We start from the raw sequence: 21,005 nt of genomic DNA on the forward strand, positions 1-21,005 counted from the left end.
AAAATTAGGTATAATACTTATAAATACCCACTTTCAGTTTATCCAGAAGCAGAAGCCATAAGGGATATTCCTCAGCGACTGGATCACCAACTGCATTCTCCTCGATGCTACCAACTTTCACATGCCCAACTACATATAATCCACTTTTTTTCAAATCATTAGCAAATGTCATCAGTGGAATACATGACCTAGGATTTGCGACTAGTAGGAGGAATTGCGGGCGCCAAAACTTGACGTGGTCTTTTCTGCTGTCCAGTAAGAGAAGATATTTCCTCACCTATTTTTACATAATAGAGAATATTGAATATACTATCACACAGGGATACCTTTGCATTTATAATCTCAAACATATACTACTACTTAACCGTGCATGCAACTCGTACACATTCCCCTACATAATTTTAATGAACTGGTGCATGCCAGAATGTGTGTGTATGTGTTTTAAACATAATGTGAAGTTTGTTTCTATGTGACGCTTGCGTATAATGCTGCCATCAATTTTTCTACCTATGAGTGAAGTGTAATGATTGAATAATTCAAACATATACAGTGAAACTGTTGCATAACAATGTTCAATGGACCAAAAAAGAAGCATTGCAACAGTATTTATCATTATAGATGGAATACATTAATACCATAACAATGTGTCAGGACCTGAGAGTAATATAGTTAAAAAGATTATCAGTACACAGGATTTGCACTGTATACTTATACTGAATTCAAAAATATTGTAATATAGTTTGAATCCCTGTTCATGAATGGCTCAACAGACCAATCCCAACGAGGCAGTGTGACTCAAGCAGGGAGAAGGCATAAGTAGTAGTCTTTTGCCCGCTGTCACGTAAGATTTCTTGAAGATGTTCACCACTCGTGTGAACGAAACATTGAAAGACGAAAACTATTTCACGTCGACCAAAAAACCCGAAAAATTTTAAGCTTAATTCTAATTTACACGATGGCCATGAAAGCCTTTTTTGTTTCTTACTTGAATCAGTCGTTTTTACTAACTCTTTATTACTCCTTGTTTCCATCACTCCTACTATATGGTCTAACTGTCTGAGGTTCTGATTACCTTTCAACCCTTTGTCCTATAATCAGCCTCCATAAGAGAATTAGAATCACCACAAATAATCTTACTACACCATCAATACAAACTTCATCAACATCTTGGAATGCTTACATTACGTCAATTATAAACTGAAGAGCCAAAAAAACTGGTACAGGCATGCGTATGCAAATAAAGAGATATGGACCCAATCAGAGAACGCAGATATAACACAACAAGTGTCTGGCATAGTTGTTAGATCGGTTACTGCTGCTACAATGGCAGGTTATCGAGATTTAAGTGAGTTTGAACGTGGTGTTATAGTCGGCGCACGAGATATGGGACATAGCATCTCCGATGTAGCGATGAAATTTGGATTTTGACGTCCGACCATTTCACGAGTGTACCGTGAATATCGGGAATCCGGTAAAAAATTAAATCTACGACATCACTGCGGCCGGGAAAAGACCATGCAAGAACGGGACCAACGACGACTGACGAGAATCATTAAACGTGACAGACGTGCAACCCTTCCGCAAATTGCTGCAGATTTCAATGCTGGGACATCAACAAGTGTCAGTGTGCGAACCATTCAACGAAACATCATCGATATGGGCTTTCGGAGCCGAAGGCCCACTCGTGTGCCCTTGATGACTGTACGGCACAAAGCTTTACGCCTCGCCTGGGCCCGACAACACTGACATTGGACTGTTGAGGACTGGAAACACGTTGCCTGGTCTGATGAGTCTTGGTTCCAATTGCTTCGAGCTGATGGACGTGTACGGGTATGAAGACAACCTCGTGAATCCATGGACCCTACATGTCAACAGGGGACTGTTCAAGCTGGTGGAGGCTCTGTGATGGTATGGGGCGTGTGCAGTTGGGGTGATATGGGACCCCTGATACGTCTAGATACGACTCTGACAGGTACGTAAGCATCCTGTCTGATCACCTGCACCCATTCATGTCCATTGTGCATTCCGACAGACTTGGACAATTTCAGCAGGACAATGCGACACCCCACACGTCCAGAATTGCTACAAAGTGGCTCCAGAAACACTCTTCTGATTTTAGACACTTTCGCTGGCCAACTAAATCCCCAGACATGAACATTATTGAACATATCTGGGATGCCTTGCAACATACTGTTCAGAAGAGATCTCCAGGATTTATGGACAGCCCTGCAGGATTTCATGGTGTCAATTACCTCCAGAACTACTTCAGACATTAGTCGAGTCCGTGCCACGTCGTGTTGCGGCACTTCTGTGTGCTCGCGGGGGCCCTACACGATATTAGGCAGGTGGACCAGTTTTTTTGGCTCTTCAGTGTATTTCTATAAATCCATTGTCCTCCTATTCAAAGGTCAATTCTCCTTGCCTTCAAATACATCTTTACATGGGCGGAGATATGGGGGGGGGGGGCATGGGCATCCCCTTCCAATGTCAAAGGTGGAGTCAACTGATTTAATGTATATGAATTGACATTATCATCGTGCCCCCTCCCAAGCAATAATGACCATGCCCCCCAGACTTCCAAGTCTATCTCCGCCTATGCATCTCTATCTTCAAATAGACTAAATAATATGTATTCACTTCCATTACCTCATAAAACACTGTTGTAGAAACATTTTACTTATCCCAAAATTCTACAATACATTACCACCAGAAATCATAATACTAGTTTATCATCCTTTAAAAAATGTGTCAAGCAATATATGTTCTCACTTGATGGTATAGAAAATTTGTTTCAATGTTTTTCTGTTGCTCATGTAATTCTTAAATAACGTAACAGTTTAATTTAATTACATTGCATCTAGTCGTTTTTGCTTTTATTCCAACATCCAAAAAAAAATTATATTTTTAAATGCGGCATGTAGAACTGCTTTTAAATTACACTCTTCTGTTGCCATGAATTTTTATTTTAATTTGAATAATTTTTATCTTTTTTTTTTAGTTGAGTATTCTGTTTTCCATACTAATTTTTACTAGCATTTACCAGAATGGGTAATTATTTTCATTGACTCCTTGGTAAATTTTCCTTTTTTTCTTTTTTTGTGTACTGTTATATGATAACAATAAATTTGATTTGAAAAAAAAAAAAATTATCTTCATTTTGCACATAAGTGTAATTTTAGGGAACATTGCAAAGTTTAAAGGTTTAATATAATCATACTGATAAAATTTCAACATGATATATGTTTCTGATATTTCGGTTTAAAAGAAATTTGTCAATCTTTTGTCTTCAATCAGTCATTTGAAAGTTTACTGTATCGTCAAGTACTTGCATGAAAAGAGTAATTAAAAAATAGGCATTTGTGAATTAAATTTTCCTGTAGCAAAAAAGGTAACATTAAAACTATGTTTACCTGGTGAAAGATTAGTGCCTGACTAATAGATCCCCATCGTACTGGAATAGAACGGAGATGTAGAATGATGACCAGTAGCAGACACATTATGATTGAAACTGAGGCATACAGAGGACTAATGACAAACATCATAGTGAGACATCCCAACAACCCGAATAACGCTGTGTGCCATGAAAAATATTTGAAGGATGGCCTAAAATTAAAATAAGCAAAAACAAAATCATGGATGTGTGTTGAAAAAATTTGAACAATTAATTTTCGTTCACACAGAAAATTTGATGCTTATGAGAGCAATGAATATGTCTAGAACATAGATATTTTCATTGCATTACTAATGAAAAATTTTAAAAGCTTTCAACACTGCGAAACTCTCAACCTCCAAAATACCACTCAAAAACCTATGTATTAAAGCAGCGGTTCTCAACCGGCGCTCTATGTGCATTTCCCAGGGGATCCGCTGCGACTTCAGGAAAATAAAATAAATCAGAAAATTTTATAGACAAATAAAAAAGAGGCCTACAGGGGTCCGCCATAAAAATTATATATAAAAAAGGCTCCCCGAGTCAAACAGGGCTCCGCCATAGAAATTACGTACTGAAAAGTGCTCCGCGAGTCAAAAAAGGTTGAGACCTGCTGTTTTAAAGTGCTGATTGCCAACCTGCTACACAACCAGGGCTGTCTTTACCACATCATGGACCTCTGAACAAAGTGATGTTCTGACAGCCCTTCCTGGTTAGAAGCAGGCACGGATTCAGGACAATATGTTGGAGAGCAAGTCAGCTTGGAGGGGAAGAACGTGCCTCCCCGAGGACCCCTCTGTTGGTGAGAGGTGTGAATAATTGTGTTTGTTGGTTTTAGATCTCCTTATATTTTATGGGACAGACCAATTTTTCTCACATTGTTTTTCTCTTGGGAGGGATGATAGACTCTTCTGGATCCATGCCTGGTTGAAAGTACACCTACCAATTCTCATATACTTACTCTCGAAAGTCATACTGTCAAATCTTACTATCACGTGGAGGAACTTTATGCACCAGAGGCCTATGGGCCACGAGTTGAGACAGCCCTATGCCAAATTTCATAATTTTAATTCATGCAAACCATTAGAAAGATTTTTTTTGTAAAGGTACAAACATCCATATGATAATGATTGAACAACCTTCATTCTACGTGTTGCATTAACGTTTAATTCTTTTTTTCCTGTCAATCCTGTACTGGCAGCAAGAAGATATAACAATTGCAAATAATGTTGGAATTGCTCCGCAGACCTCCAAAATGTTCTCTCAGTTGGCTGACAACAAAAATAGACCCTCTGAAGATATACAAGTTCAAGTTACTTAAATCCAGAACAAATTTTTTGAATAAACCATCCTATTTACAAGTTCACCAACATTTTCATGAGTATATGAAGGTAAAAAAATTTAAAAATTATAAATTTTACGAAGTTTGTAACTTATGCCGTATTTCAAATTGCACACACATTCAAAATAAATCATGCCACTAACTAGAATACTTTTTTTTCCTTCAAAACTTGCCTGAAATTCGGTGCAGATGCCAACTCGAGACCCAAACATGCCAAATTTGTTGCAAAATAGGACAGCAAGAAGAATACAGATGTTATCTGTGCAATTGTATTCAATGATCCTATAAACAGGATCAGCTAAAGGATAAAAATTAAATCTTTCATAAAAACTTAAAACGTAATTTGGTAATTATTATCAATTCATTTTCCAGCCAATCTATCAATTCATCAACATATTGAAACTCATGGATGATAAATAGCAGAAGTGAGAAATAAATTAAAATAAAGAACAAAAAGAATAAATAAGGAAAGGAAAAAAGAAACGTGATATCGATGAATGAAAATTCTAATATAGACTGTTCTTATTATGTTTCCGTCTGCATTCATTCAAGGTTCCAATTATATACAGGAAAAAAAGGTCTTAGTGACTAGTGAAAATACATTTTCAAGGTAAAAGAAAAACTATTTTCTTTTCTTACCTGCACACAAAACCATGACACAAATACAGCTGCAACCGGATTACCGCTGTAAATCATCTTCACAACAGGACTCAAAATTATTCCTATGATAAATAAAACAAAATCCAATTTCATTGAATGAACTATTGTTCCTGCATAAAATTTGCCTCCTTCCTAAAAAAAAATTTTGCTCCTTCTGTTTTTTTTTTCCCCGCCATATTGCTGATTATTTTTCACATACTCCTCAGGAGTATGAATACTACAGGCTCAGAATAGCCAGTAATGCAGATCGTTTAGATCAATTTTCTTTGAACCACAACTCTGTAATCTGGAAGCTTCTACTGCTTGTAGTATACAATTGAGTAGAAATTAATACGTCACCAATACGTTGGTCGGCTGAAGTTGGTCTTCCCTTTAAAAGTCTTGCCACAGAGAGCAACAGACCTGCAAACAGTATAAATGTAATTCAATCATAACACATCACTTTTGAAATATAGATGGCGGCACTGAAAGATCAAGCACAACACTACATACGCACTCAGACTGTTAGGTACACACACAATTACACTTCCGGCACAACTCACTAGGTAGTAAATTGCCCAGAGATGGTGATAGACCTGAGTTGTGCTCGGTTTGATAGAAAAAGAAAGAAAGTAAGTAGAAATTAATATGTCAAACTGCTATTGTATTTTCAAACTAATATGAAAGCAACATACCAAATATCTCATCTTTAGCCAGAGCTTCTAAGACTCTTGATGACCCAATCAGATTACTCAAGGATGCTGACAAGGTAGCAGATACGAGACCAACCACAACAAGCGGGGGCCAAAAATTTATATACTGCATGTACAGGTAATTGTTCTTTAATAAACGACTGTAACAAAACAATATAAAAAAGCAAGTGAAATTCAAAGAAAAACTTCACATAAAAAAAACTATGTGACAGTTCTTCAATTTATTAGTAAGGAATTGTAGTGCTCCCCGCGAGATGGCACTGGAGTATCTCCGCAGCTTGTATAATTATTATTATATTTTCTGCTGGTCGCAACACACAACAAATCTGGAGTCAAAGGCGTCTGGCTCTGCTTGTTTGTTGTTGATGGTGTCCTACTCACTAACCCACATGCCTGTCTCTCTCCGTGCAAGGGCCACATTTTTTTCTACCAGCATTCCCGTTTGTATTATGTAAATATTATCCGTTGTAAATAAAGTGTAAATATATAAATGAAATCATTGCATGGATAAACTAAAGATTGGCAACACCGCATGTGAAACAAAAGAAACCACCATGGCAAAGGGGAGTGCTGCAGCTATACTGCCATTCAACGTGCGTGATGTTTCGTTATGGTTCGTGATGTGTGAAAGCACTTTCCAGTTGGCCGCTCCAAAACCAATAACAAAGTCAAAAACAAAATACAACTACATCATTGCAAATTTACCTCCAGATAACGCATCTCTAGTACGAGACATTCTCATTGACCCGCCAACTTCGAAGCCATACGAAAAACTAAAGCGTGAACTAGTCACACGTTGCAGTGAATCCTCGTCTACACAGCTTCGGATACTTCTTGCTTGTGAGCCATTAGGAGATGGGAAACCGTCTGACATTCTCCATGAATTAAAACAAAGAGCGGAATCTCACAGTGTTTCAGACGAAATATTGACAGAACTGTTCCTGCAACAACTGCTAAACCCTACTCGATCTATACTCGCTGCCAATAGCCCACTAACCCCTAACAAAACGGCAGAGCTGCAGGCTCGTCATTTAGGGGGGGGCAGGGGGTGCCGTTGCCCCCTGGCTTTTGAAAATACACTAAAAATGATATATATATATATACAAATATATATATGCATACATTTAGTACATGTGCTTTGCCCCCCCCCCCCCCAGAAAAAGTTGAAATGAAGGCCATGCAGAGCTGGCCGACAAGATACAAGAAGCAAGCCCACCTTACTGCACACTGTCAACTAAAGAAGTCAGAAGTGCACTCAATCAAACTTTTTGACGGTGACGCAACTTATCAAAGTTAGCTCAGTAAACCTTCGCTGAATGCCAATATTAAAACATATCATTGAGACAACGGCTAAGCCAATTTTTGCTAAACCTTGCCTTCTCTCTCCAGAAAAATTATCTTGTGCCAAAAAGCAATTTCTGGACATGCAAAAACAAGGATTATGTCGGCCATCTAACAATGCATGGGGCCAGTCCCATTCATATGGTCAAGAAACCTAATAGTGCATGGCATATATGTGGTGACTACCATCAGCTAAATAAGATCACCATGCAGAGCTGGCCAACAAGATACAAGAAGCAAGCCCACCTTACTGCATTACTGCACACTGTCAACTAAAGAAGTCAGAAGTGTATTCAATCAAACTTTTTGACGGTGACGCAACTTATCAAAGTTAGCTCAGTAAATCTTCGCTGAATGCCAAACCATGCTGTGAGCATATCATTGAGACAACGGCTAAGCCAATTTTTGCTAAACCTCACCGTCTCTCTCCAGAAAAGTTACCTTGTGCCAAAAAGCAATTTCTGGACATGCAAAAACAAAGATTATGTCGGCCATCTAACAATGCATGGGGCCAGTCCCATTCATATGGTCAAGAAACCTAACAGTGCATGGCGTATATGTGGTGACTACCATCAGCTAAATAAGATCAACACACCAGACACAGATATCCCATTCCTCAAATCCATGACATAACCCACATGCTTCAGGGGAATGCAATCTATTCAACCATCGACCTTGTCTCAGCGTATCAACAAATTCCAGTGGCAGAAGCTGACGTGCCCAAGACTACTGTCATCATGCCTTTTGGGCTTTATGGATTTCCTTTCATGCCCTACAGACTTTGCAATGCCGCCCAGACATTCCAGAGGTACATTGACCAAGTGTTGGCTGGTCTCAATTTTTCAGAGGGATAGATAGATGACATCCTCATCGCATCAGCGAACTCTGAACAGCATAAACAGTACCTGAACATAGTTTTCAAACGACTGACCGAGCATGATCTAAAGATCAACTCTCTGAAGTGCAAATTCTTCCAAGATGAAGTCACATTTCTTGGACACAGGATATCATCAAAGGGGATTTCTCTTCATGATGAAGTGAAGGCGATAAAAGATTTCCCTAGACCGGCAACCATCCAAGAACTTTGAAGTTTTCTGGGAATGTTGAACTTTTATCGAAGATTCCTTCCTGGGTTAGCAGAAACACAAGCTCCACTATGTTCATATCTTCAAAAAAAGTCAAAAGCAATGCGAAGATCGAGTGGACGAAAACATCAAATCAAGATTTCGTAGACTGCAAGCAAAAACTCATTTCTGAAACCCGTCTTGCTTTTCCACATTCATCAGCCGAACTCTCTATCATGGTAGACGCATACAGCACAGCAATCGGTGCCTGCCTACAACAGCTTGTCAACTTGCACTGGCAACCTCTCACTTTCTACTCCAGGAAGCTTACCAAAGCTGAGATGAATTACAGCGCTTACGACAGAGATATTAGCAGCGTATGTGGCAGTGATCGAAGGAAAGCATTTCATCCTCTACACCGATCATACGTCCTTGACATTTGCGTTTCGTAAAAAGCCTCACAAGATATCTCTCAGACAAACACGACATCTTGACTTCATTGGACAACATACTATCGACATACGACACGTATCAGGTGTACAAAACCAAGTCTCTGATGCTCTTTCTACAATATGAGCCATTGCATGCCCTCTATCAATAGACTATTCCAAGATCGCAGAAGCTCAAGTGACCTACAGTGAACTGGACTCTCTCAAGCATTTTTCCTCATTAAAGACTAGACATCTGCAATTTAGCTGGTATTGACAAACCACTCTGGTGTGACACATCTTCCAATCAAGAACGTCCATATATATACCGAATACTCTTCAAAGACATGCTTTCGATGCTCTTCACAATCTATGTCACCCAGGTATCAAAGCCACAAAGACTGCACCACCTGGACTTGATGTTGTGTGACTTGCCAAAAGTCAAAGGTGCACAAACATACTGTTCCTGCTAAAGGAAAAATTGAAATGCCAGATGCTTGTTTCAAACATGTCCACATCGATATCATTGGTCCACTTTCATCATCCCAAGATTACACATATTTCCTCACTTGCATTGATTGATTTAGCTGCTGGATTGAAGTCTTACAGATGAAGGACATGACAGCAGCCACTGTTGCTTAGACATTCTATTCTGGTTGGATCAGTCATTTCAGAACCCCTTAGAAAATAACAACAGACCAAGGTCAACAGTTCGAAAGCTTCATCTTTCGCGGACTAACAAAACTCCTTGCCATTCAGCACATCAGGATGACACCTTACCATCCTGAAGTTAACGGGATGATAGAAAGAGTTCATCGACAACTGAAAGCAGCTCTGATAGCTAGGTCAAATATGAACTGGGTGAACACACTTCCAACAGTTATGTTAGGGCTACGATCCTGCTACAAAGAAGACCACAAAGCCACACCAGCAGAACTTGTATACGGCACAGAACGCTGATTGCCTGGCGATCTGATCACCAACAGTAGCAACAACATACCTTGTCCCACAGAATTCATCTCTATTCTAAGGGACCAGAGGCAGCCGCCACAACCAACTCCTGCAACGGCGCATGGTGAAAAGAGACTCTACATACATTTGGAACTGAAGAATACCACCCACGTCTTCCTGTGGTCAGACACAGTGAAACAAGCACTCGTCCCCATTTACAATGGACCGTACGAAGTGCTGAAATGTGATGAGAAGACATTTTGCCTTCTAAGATAGATGCCTAACAAAAAGACAGATGCATCCATGCTAAAAACTTCCATCGTTCTGAAAAGCATCCTGAAAAAGACACCGACCAGCAAAAATATTTGGGAAAACAGTCTATGTTCATCGAAGCATGTGACTTTTAAAATTTAATTTTTTTTCTCTTCTCTTCTTTCCTCATCCTTCGGACTACAAGGGGATACTGTAGTGCTCCCCACATGATGGCGCTGGGGTATCTCCACAGCTTGTATAACTATTATATTTTCTGCTGGTGGCAACACAACAGAAATCTGAAGTCAAAGATGTCTGGGTATGCTTGTTTGTTGTTGATGTTGTCCTACTCACTGAAGCATGTGTCTGTGTGTCTCTCCGTGCATGGGTCACATTTTTCTCTACCAGCATTCCCGTTTGTATTATGTAAATATTATCTGTTGTAAATAAAGTGTAAATATATAAACGAAATCATTTCATGGATCAACTAAAGAAATATTTCATTTAAAAAACTCACGTTGAGCATGTTGCTGCAGAAAACAGACATAAAATCAAGTAAGTGATGAATGTGAAAGCACACGCAGTTAAGGTGCCTTTCGGAATGGATTTCCCAGGTTCTTTCAAATCACCTAAGCATACAGAAAAGTACCATGAATGTGCGTCAGGTTATTATACTACTAATTACTTCAGACACTCATTAAATGAAGTTTAGGAAAAAAGAACATTATCTATAAGTTCGAAAAAAAATAACAATATAAAATGTGGTGACAGGCACTAGGTATTTGTCAAGCCCCAAATTTTGATATACCAAAAGCAAATACCTGACATGTTCGCACCAGCCATTATTCCAGTCACACCACTGAACATCACAGCAAACACTGTAGCAAAACTTGTCGGGTAACCTGTTGTATAATCCTGACCATAATGATCTGTTGACAATGAATAAATATTTAAATAACAATGAAAAAAACCATTCATTTCAAAAAAATTATGCCAATAGATCTTAAATAAATGTAAGAAACTCTTGATGGTGTATTAAACATAATTACAATGGACCCCTTTACTGATAAATTTCTGACAAAAGATTTGGATGACGGTTTAGGTCAGGGGTGGCCAAAAGATGGCGTGCTTGGTGATTTTTGATAAATCAAGCTGAGAGATAAAATTCTGTGTTAAAGCAGAATAACATCTTTTAAAACCAAAATACTGATATTCTGTTTAAAAAAGGTAACTCACATAATAAAGAAGCATGTATCACAAATTTGGTTTCATGTAATCTTATGGGCATCAAAATAATAATTACATAAAAATGTGGGAAAATATGGTTTATCGGTGAAATTTCAAACTACAGATGTAATTTGATGGAATAATTTGCAGAAGAAACAATAATTTTTGATGCCTTGCCTCTAGCTGGGAATGCAAATAGATGAACAAAATGGACAGGTATCAGTTTATGAAGAAGTGGAGGAATTCAAAGTCCGGGTAAAAGGTGAATTGGCTAAGATTCCATAAGCAGGGTTGTGCCAAATTTGGTGATTATTTTGTGTCACCAACTGATTACATTGGCTAGCTCTCTAAACTTTTCATTGGTGGCAGTAATGTTTTTTGAAGGTAACATGCTACCCTTATCTATTTTTTTTGCACCATTTTCATTTCTTATTTTCACCAGCGTCTTAGGTCTCATTATGTCATGTTCGTCATTATTGAAATGTATTGAGCCGAAGCCCTGTTTGTCATCGTGTATTTTTTGCTGGGGAACATTTCAATTTTTTTTATAGATGAGCATTCTGAGCTCACCTATAAAAAAGTCTAGTCTGCGGAGTTTGACAGAATTCAGCATGAATAATTGTAAAAAATATAGTTTCTCCCCCGAAGTGTGCCACTAGCATGGTTTCAAACAGCAATCGCACCAAGAAACTCGGTTGGTGTTGGATTTGCCAGAATAAGAACTCGAAGCCCCAATGTGATGGGTCGGTGAATCCTGTAGCCAATGCTTTCTTCATTGGTTCCAGATGTTCTAACTTGGCAAAAAAAAAAGGAGTGCCAAATTTCTTTTCTTTTTTTTCCCATATTGATTTCCAGATGTTGAAGATGTTAGGAGAGCAAAAAAAAAAAATCCATGTCGCAAGAAGGAAAGACTTGGCAAAATTAGAAATCACCAAATTCAGCGCAACCCTGCTTATTGTTATATCGGACCACTGAAAGAATATATATGTATGCAATTATGTAGATTTAACCCAGGTTCCTAGTGGTCCAACACACATTTAGAAAAGATGACTCACGAAAGAAAAAATCATGTTACTGTTAAATTTAAATAATATTTAATCAAACAAAAAAATCATGAAAAGACCGATTTATATTTACACAAATAAAAAGTCAATTAAAAAAAATCCAAACATCCCGATACCAAAATCTGCATAATACATAGACAGAATACTATATGTTCAATTATAATAATTTTAACTTGATGTTGGAATAACTCTCCTTTAAACACTCTTTATAATTTTGCCATCTCCGCCATTAATTTCTCATAGTTTGGGTTTTAATTAAACCTCCATAATTTACTTAAAATGTGGTAAGAATTTCTTTCCTACCTTTCCTCCATCCTTTTGTCACGGATGATCGCAGTGTCCGATGGAAAATTTACCATGTCTAAAAACAAATTCTAATTGCTACATCCTTTTCTCAACTTGATTTCTAGCCTGCACTAATCAATCTACTTTTGATTTTTTTAAAACTTTCAAAAAGTAAAGTTTTGAGGGGCACAAACCCCCTTTTCCAATTGGTAGGCCGTCTTCAAAGAAAGATCCATCTATTGCGTGATGAGGTTTACATAGGTACAAATTAGTATTAAATTAAGCATTATTGGTCGGGTTCACCCCCTATGATCTTTCGAAGGATATGGGAGGAGGACGTTTTTTCTGTGGGAGGTTTGTACAAATAAAAGAGAAGGAAAAGAAAGAAGAGAGGAAGCAAAGAAAGTCAGAAAAGGTACATATTCCCATGGAAGAGATGCGTAAATAGATGAAATAAAGCCATAAAGTCAATTGCCTGCAGGTGGCAATACAATGGTCAAGAGATAGGTTTCAGTATTATAGGGGAGAGAGAGAAAAGAATACGGAGCGGAGCGGCTATTACGCAATCTTTGAAGGGGCCCTTTAAGCAAGTGGCCATAAAATTAAGGAGTGTTGATGATGGAGGCAAAAGAGTATGTTTTGTACATTTAAATGGCTAAAGGCTCCTTTTCTTTTTTTCTTTATTACTATCATTATAATATTGGGCAGGAAATTGGCTCTCCCGCTTCATATGATAGAGATGGCTGTAGACGCCATAGCATTATGGAATCTTAGCGGGTGAATGACTGAATTGTCCATGTTTTACTATCCTCTTCCCACCTGAGTCAAAACTATTGAAAATTTTTTTAGTTGATTGATTTGTGTTTATTGTATGTCAAAATGCTCTTTAAAAGAAAAATTAATTAATTAGGGTCAATATCTTCACTAGGATCATTTGAGTTAGGTACAAGTATATGTATACCTCAGGTCTTAACTTGAAAAAAAACAAAAAAAACATTAAAAACCATTCAAAACTGTAAAAAATGAGATATACAAATGTGTACCTCTGGAGTAAAGAGGTTACACTAGTTATCATGGGGACAAGTCTGCCAGTTTTCCGAGTCATTTTATTGGTTCAACACATGCCGGAGAGTGGCGCGTGGTGCTGCAGCTGACCATTATGACCTTGGACAGAGAGAAGTTAACCACCTCTGATACAAGCAGAAGTTTCGAAAACTGGATCTTCATCTTTGTTTAGGAAAAAGAGATAAAGGAATGGAGATGGCTTCAGTTGTAGTTTCTTACCACCAAAATCTCTATATAGGCACCCGCCCCCCTCCCACTGTCCTTCCTCCTTCTTTGTAATATTCATCAAAGCACGCTTATGCAATACTGAGGGATATGCAGCGCTGCACTTATGGGGGGCATGCGGCAGGCGCACCTTCCTCAACAACAATATACCATCAATTTTATGCCAAAAACATGAATGGACAAATTCTTGGGGAAAAAGAACTTCAGAAATGGCATGTGAATGTTTACTATACCCATGTTAGTCTACAGATGTTATTTTCTTGAAATTTCCTAAGATTTCAATTTTTCAATTTCCGAAACTTCTGCTTTTACCAGAGGTGGACAACTTCTCTCTGTCCAAGGTCATAATGGTCAGCTGCAGCACCACTCACCACTCTCCGGCATGTGTCACACCAGTAAAATGACCCGGAAAACTGGCAGACTTGTCTCTTTGTTTTCTAACATTCTTTCACACAACAAGGGATATGTATCAAGTTTCTGGCAAAACTTAGATAGTGAAATAAGAGATTTAACCAGTTAATAATTCACAAAAAAAGTGAAAATTTACACATTCATGTTTCTGGCAAATGGGGAAGATATTTTAGCCCCCCCCCTCCAAAAAATTGTGGTGGAGGGTCTCCGGTTACCTAACACCACCCCCCCCCCCATTTCCCCCAAGTACCAGTGCTTATAGATACATGTCCACAAAGCTTGAATAATAATCAATTTTAAATGCACATTTGTGACTCATATTAAAAGTAAAATTATGTGTGCATGAGTAAAAAACAATCAGTAAAAGGGGTATGGGTGTTAGGCTAATATCTGATGTTGAGACGGTTCCTGAGGTGGCCAGCAATTTCTTAAACTTTCCATCTACGAGATATATTTTTTGTTCAAAATATTAACAAATATATATTACTTTCTGAAATTCTCAAAAAATATTTGATATTTTATAAGAAACTCAAATTATCAAGTACAGTAGATTCTAGACTATATGGCTTGTGACTATCTGGTCTCTGCACTATCAGGCCTAGTTAAAAATTAATACATAACAATTCTCTGTAATTCCAAGCTGCACAAAAACTGGTTTTTGGGTGTGCCTACACAAAATTAACCATTAAAATCTCCCATGCTGTGCAAGCTACACCTCAAAACCAAACCAGTTTTTACATGGGTTGTTAAGTGGAGGGGTATTGCGTCGCGGAAAGGGCCAAATGGGAGATGCTCTCAATCTACAAAAGAAGAGTGAAAATAAGTTTGAATAATTTTTGTAAGATTTAAACTTCCATTTTACATTAATGTTTTGTTCATTTTTAAAGCGTACTGTACAGGATTTTATGTGTCCTGCAATCAAGATAGACATAAAGTAATTTATCCTAAAGCACTAAATGTATCCAATATTTTTATTCTTGAACCATTAATTCTGTAATAAATTTTTAAAATGTACAGTTCAGTACATAAACATTTATCAAGTACTCGCCTGCACTTAGAGGTCAGAAAATATGAAAAGGAGGAACAAACTTGGCAAAAGAAAAAGTTGCACACAAATCATTAAAATGCATGCATACTCACCCCAAACATTCGTTGAAAATGTATACCAACTGAAACCAGTGTATTCAGCTTGAGTGATGTTAAGACTATACATGTGTTCATTCTCCTTTGGTATGTCTACCATACGAGGCGTCTGATAAATAATAAAGCTTAAGAACACAGACACAGCACTTGTGATGACAACAAAAAATATCACGACTGAGGTTCTTGCAAACATTGAGGCTCCCACAAGGCATACAATCAGGTTAAAAAAATTCAAAGCTGATCCATATAGAAAATCCCACCATTTTCCACTCGGCAAACCAGACAAGAAACTACCTGTTGTGGAACAAAAAAATTCAAGAAATAATCAAATTGTTCGTAAAGAATAGCTTCACAAAAGCATGAAATACCTGGTGTCACAGAATAATCTAAATCTAGAAACACAGAAATTGTCATAAGGAATTCAGTCAAAGTAAATAGGAATGGTAATGAAACCTGATGGTCCGAAACTGTCCACAATTCCTTCAACACATCCCGTCAAGTATAAAGCACTGGAGAAGATGTTGGCGATGAAGAACAATGTGCCAATACTGCCACCAAATTCTGGTCCTAATGCTCTACTAATCATAACTGGTATTTTTGTCAAGAAAATTTTGTAGAATTATATTTTGTTTTATATATTTTATGCTTTCACAAAAAACAGAGTCAAATACAAATAACATAAGCATTTAAAAAATTGGGAATAAAATCGACACTCGTGTTCACAAACCTGAAATGGACTTGAACAATCAGTTTGTAAATGGGAAAGACGGTGTAAGATCAAGAAAATAATAGATGTAGGAGATATACAAAATCTGGTAAAAAAGGATACAATAAGCGCCACCACCTTCAACAGCTCCATTGGTAGATATTGCACATATTGATAAAATAGTAGATACAAGAATTATGTACGAAAGTATAAGTTCTGCCAAAGTATCCAGGATTCCAGAGTGACCAACGATGAAGCCTTGACAAGAAAAAATGAGAGAATAAAGTACCAAACGTACCATCAAATGCTTGCTAAAAAAACAGTTTTCCAGCACTAAAAGGCACCAATTCGGCTTCAGCAAAATATAAATGTAATAAAAAGGAAATGGCATAATTGATCATTCATAAAGATATAATAATGACATTAGCATGGTTACTTTTATTACACCATCACACATAACCTATTCACACGGAAACAGATAAAGACATACCAACTCGTAAAAACAAGACAGCACTAAACATGGATAAAGCAACAGGTGCAAAAACTCCAGAAAATGTGGCAAGACTACGTTGGCCATTATCACTGGGCAGCACCACAGAACTAGCATTAGATGGCGATGATAGGCTTCCGAATAAGTTGCGGAGCAGCGGTGTGCGATCAGTGAAACTTCTTCTGTGGACTAAAATTGTGTGCGCTTTGGGTATACCTGATTCTGTATCATCAACTTGTACGTCACCCATCTACAAAAAGATACAGAAGACAATAGTAAATACAACTTTAGTAAAAATAACACAGCTTTATTATAACCTTTTTTTTTCTTCCTCTGCGACTTTCTTTTTGGCAATTTCTTCCTACTGCTTAGGGCAGGTCAAGTATAGCATCAGCACATTTTTAGCCATTTTTTGACAACGCCTTACCCTTGTCAGCAAAAGTCTAACACCCGCCAGGAATTTTGTCAGCTCTGTCCCCTATCTCCTAACGTATATTGGGATCAAAGCAAAGCCGTCTTAAAAGCATCACAGGCCCCCCAGGCCAAGTGATTTTCCTGAGGTTCTTCCTTACAAATTCTCGAAAAAATCAACTTTTTTTTCTTATTCTTCTAAGGACATGCCCGGATGGGCTCATGCGTTAAGGCACACTAAGGAAGAGACGTACACGGAGGGAGGGCATGGGATGTCTCATGGCCCCCCCCCCCCCCCAGATGATCAAATTTAAGAAGAAAATACCTTTGTTATTATAATAATTTCTGTTCATTTCAATGCTATTTGAAGACTAAGAGCTCAAAATTTCCCTTCAAGAAATTCATTGCAACCCACCCTGTAAGCCTGATTATACTAAACCCATGTTCCCTGGACCAAATGTGGCCCTCGGGGTTAAGAGTCAAGTTTGGCCACACCTCAGTTCTAATTTTGTAAAAATGAACTAAGCATATCATTTACACATCGATGATGTAACCCGCTCATTTAACCCACAATTCCAGAGCATTTAAGCAGCCTGTGGCACACTTTTAGATCACTCAAGTAGATTTGTGGCACATTCACAGATCACTTCAGTGAATCGTGAAACAGTTCCAGAACACTTAAGCAGTCTATGGCACATTTAGAGATCCCTCGAGTGACATGTGCCACAGTTTTAGAACACTTAAGCAACCCCAAGTGCAGTTCTACATCACTCAAGTTACCTGGGACCCATTCTCAAACAACTTAAGTAATCTGCGGAAGAATCAAAGCCATCTTAAGAGCATCATGTGCCCTAGGCCAAGTGATTTTACTCAGGCTCTACCTGTTAAATTATCAAAAAATTAAACTGTCTCATTTTTCTGAAGTGCCCGGGTGGACCCATGCGTTAAGATGGCACTATGCAGAATTATGGATCACTTGAGTGATGCGTGGCACAGTTCCAGAGCACTTAAGTGGCCCACAACACATATCAAGAGCACATGATGGAGCAGCTCGGACATTTAGAGATCCCTTGTGTGACATATGCCACAGATTTGAAGCACTTAAATGGCCCACAGTGCAGTTCTACATCAGTTAAGTTACCTGCGGCTCATTCCCAGATTACTTAAGTGATCCACGGCATAATTAGGGATCACTTGAGTGATGTGCAGCACAGTTCCAGAGCACTTAAGCTCCCGAGACACATTTCTAGAGCCCTTAAGTAAGACCAACTAAACATTTTTCAAACACTTTACGTTGCCAACTACACATTTCTCGAACACTTGAAGGATTCGCTTAACATTTAGCGATCACTAAAGTGACTCTCATTGTACTTATCAACAGAAAGAATGTTAGTTCAGGTGCCCACAAACTAGGGAAAGGTTTTTCTTGTTACACCGAGCTAAGATACTATTAAGAATATTTAATATTTTTATAAGTGGTGGTTGATGATATAAGCATCATTTAACCCCCTCCCCCATCATCAAAAGTCAGAAAACCCAAACCCTTCCCAATATCCATGCTGACGTAACACTTGAATGATCCCTTATAGGTTTGCTATATTGTATATTTGGAGTTTTTGAGGGACATAAAATAGATATAGTATTTCTAACATAGGTTAATTCAATAGCCTACTGCTTGACCAAGGCCTATACGAGAGAATACAAGAAGGAAATTTGATAAAAATGCTATTTTATAATATAAATATAATTGGGGTAGTACATGGAACTATAATTTGAATACTTTTCACTTTAAAAAGGGCACTTTGCACTAATGTTTAAAGTGCAAAGTATCCGTTTTGTAGTGGATATCATCCACACCAAAGTTCAGTTTATTCCAAAACTGTAAAAAAAGCTGGTTTTTAATGAATTGGTTAACCAACATGAACTTATTAGTTACTGACACTAATTTATTAATAACCATAGAACCCATTTTCTAAGCAGACCCTATGTAATCATCACCACCAAGCAAACCCTACGAACAAACTGGATCGATTCACCAAACTGTCATTGAAAGGCCATGCTGCTTTGCGGACTTGGCTCGCCTTACTTCGTATCCCTGTCCTATGTGTGCAAAGGTGGAACGTTTTTCTGAGAAAACTTGTTAAATTATTTTGTTCAATTGACGGGCATGGTAGCCTAGGTTGATAGGATACTCATCCAAAGTACCAAAGAATGTATAAAAGTGTTGCGAGTTAGATACCCGATTCACCCTTGTAAAAAAACTCTTGATGCTGGGGCGCAACAGATAACAGAAAACAACTGCTACCGCAGAGAGTCCCATACTGGTAAGAGGGGTGGTGTTAGCGCAGCAACATCTCTGTGAGTATTAAAAAACAGCTGCCGTTCCAAATCAGCAATAAACTGTAGGTCTCTGTCTAATCAGCCCTCACATGCAGGAAATGAGCACTTTGTGACAAAAATGTTCAATTGTCAGCATCTGCCTGGTCACATACAGCGGGGGTACACAAAAACCTCAATGAAATAAAGGTTATGATAATGAATATTTTGCAGAGGATATGGAGGACTATAATTAAAATTTATAAATATAAACTTCTTTTTATTATTATTACCCCTATTAATTTACCATCTTTTTAGAAAGGGAGGGGCTGATAAAACTTGGAAAAACAACACATAAAAACGAAAAACAAAATGTGCTGAGCTTTGCAGCAATGATGATGAATACACTGTGCAGCTGCCCACGGTAAACATCATTAAAATGAAACATCATAAAATACAATAGGCTCTACTTAATTATACAAAGGCATTCAATGCAATGTTTTCATCACCCCCTATAGCTACGAATAAATTGCAATAGGAAAAAATTAATCAATTAGTTAATTAATCGATTAATAATACATACATTGGAAGTAGTTATTGAACTGTCCCCTATTGTAAATAAAATTAGATCATATTATGTAACTTATCACAGGTAGTACCATCATCCTCTTAAATGATTCACTGTGTTTGTTTACATGTGACTCTTGCGGACTTGTATGTGCAATAGTGGTGGGTGGGGATCCGGTGTCGCTATCCAATGAAACGAGGTTTAATAATCAAGTTATCCAATGTTCGATTTAAGACATGAAATGTGATAAGCTGCATCAGGTATGTCCACAATAGTGGACCATATTTCTTCGAGAAAACTCCGAGAGATGGAGATTTCGGATTTGGAATACCGCCAGTTGTCGCCAAATATTGTAAGAAAGAAAAGATACGTTGCTGATTACAGCTGAAAATGCAAGAAATAAAGCGCTGCTGTAAACCACAGTGAATTTAAATTAATTTTGTTGGAAAAAGATTTACTCAGCAAGTATGTGAGAAGAATGTTCAGGGTGACCATATTTCATCGAGAGAAATGTGGGTAATTAAAATTCAAAATACGGGAAAATACGGGACATTGCCAATTATCACCAAAAATGGCGCACAAAGTTGCCACATATTGTTGAAATTTCCGAAAAATCACAATGGAGGGAAATGAAGCATTACTGCAAATTGCAGTGCATTAAAACGAATTCCACGAAAAACAAAGCGTTCTCCAACAAGACAAATGTGAGAGATTAATATTCTCATTTATAGTTGTAATTATCACAATATAATTTATGAGTTGAAAAATAATTTCAGTGTTTGACTTCAATAAAGAATAAAAATTCAAGTAGACTTCGTGTAAAATACGGGAAAACCCCATCGAGGAGAAATAAAGTAGATGGCGAAAGCCCATTCACGCGCTCTTCCGAACAGGTGCTCAGAGTATACCACATGACTTATATAAGCAAAGCTGC

At 37.9% G+C, this 21,005-nt stretch overlaps 1 protein-coding gene across 3 annotated transcripts in view; it reads right to left on the bottom strand.

Annotated features, from left to right (window-relative positions):
* The window catches only part of LOC149078079 (solute carrier family 12 member 9), a 26,527-nt gene extending 6,289 nt beyond the window's left edge, over positions 1–20,238 (bottom strand). Inside the window, exons 1-12 of one of the 3 annotated variants that reach the window (XM_089241669.1) lie at positions 20,087–20,238; positions 16,777–17,026; positions 16,410–16,544; positions 16,034–16,168; positions 15,578–15,874; positions 10,982–11,089; positions 10,678–10,789; positions 6,107–6,264; positions 5,412–5,494; positions 4,946–5,070; positions 3,411–3,603; positions 32–277 (exon numbers count right to left, since the gene is read on the bottom strand). In XM_089241669.1, coding sequence (XP_089097795.1) covers positions 32–277; positions 3,411–3,603; positions 4,946–5,070; positions 5,412–5,494; positions 6,107–6,264; positions 10,678–10,789; positions 10,982–11,089; positions 15,578–15,874; positions 16,034–16,168; positions 16,410–16,544; positions 16,777–17,026 — 1,842 coding nt within the window. In that variant the 5' untranslated portion in view covers positions 20,087–20,238. Of the gene's footprint in view, positions 1–31; positions 278–3,410; positions 3,604–4,945; positions 5,071–5,411; positions 5,495–6,106; positions 6,265–10,677; positions 10,790–10,981; positions 11,090–15,577; positions 15,875–16,033; positions 16,169–16,409; positions 16,545–16,776; positions 17,027–19,796; positions 19,887–20,086 lie in introns of those variants that run through there. The other 2 variants (XM_089241670.1, XM_089241668.1) reach the window with 2 other exon arrangements.
* Between the last annotated feature and the right edge of the window lie 767 nt (positions 20,239–21,005).

Source organism: Pholcus phalangioides, unplaced genomic scaffold (assembly GCF_987345545.1).
Source record: "Pholcus phalangioides strain wild (caught in Gottingen) unplaced genomic scaffold, Ppha-v1.0 ptg000014l_1, whole genome shotgun sequence".
NCBI lineage: Eukaryota > Metazoa > Arthropoda > Arachnida > Araneae > Pholcidae > Pholcus > Pholcus phalangioides.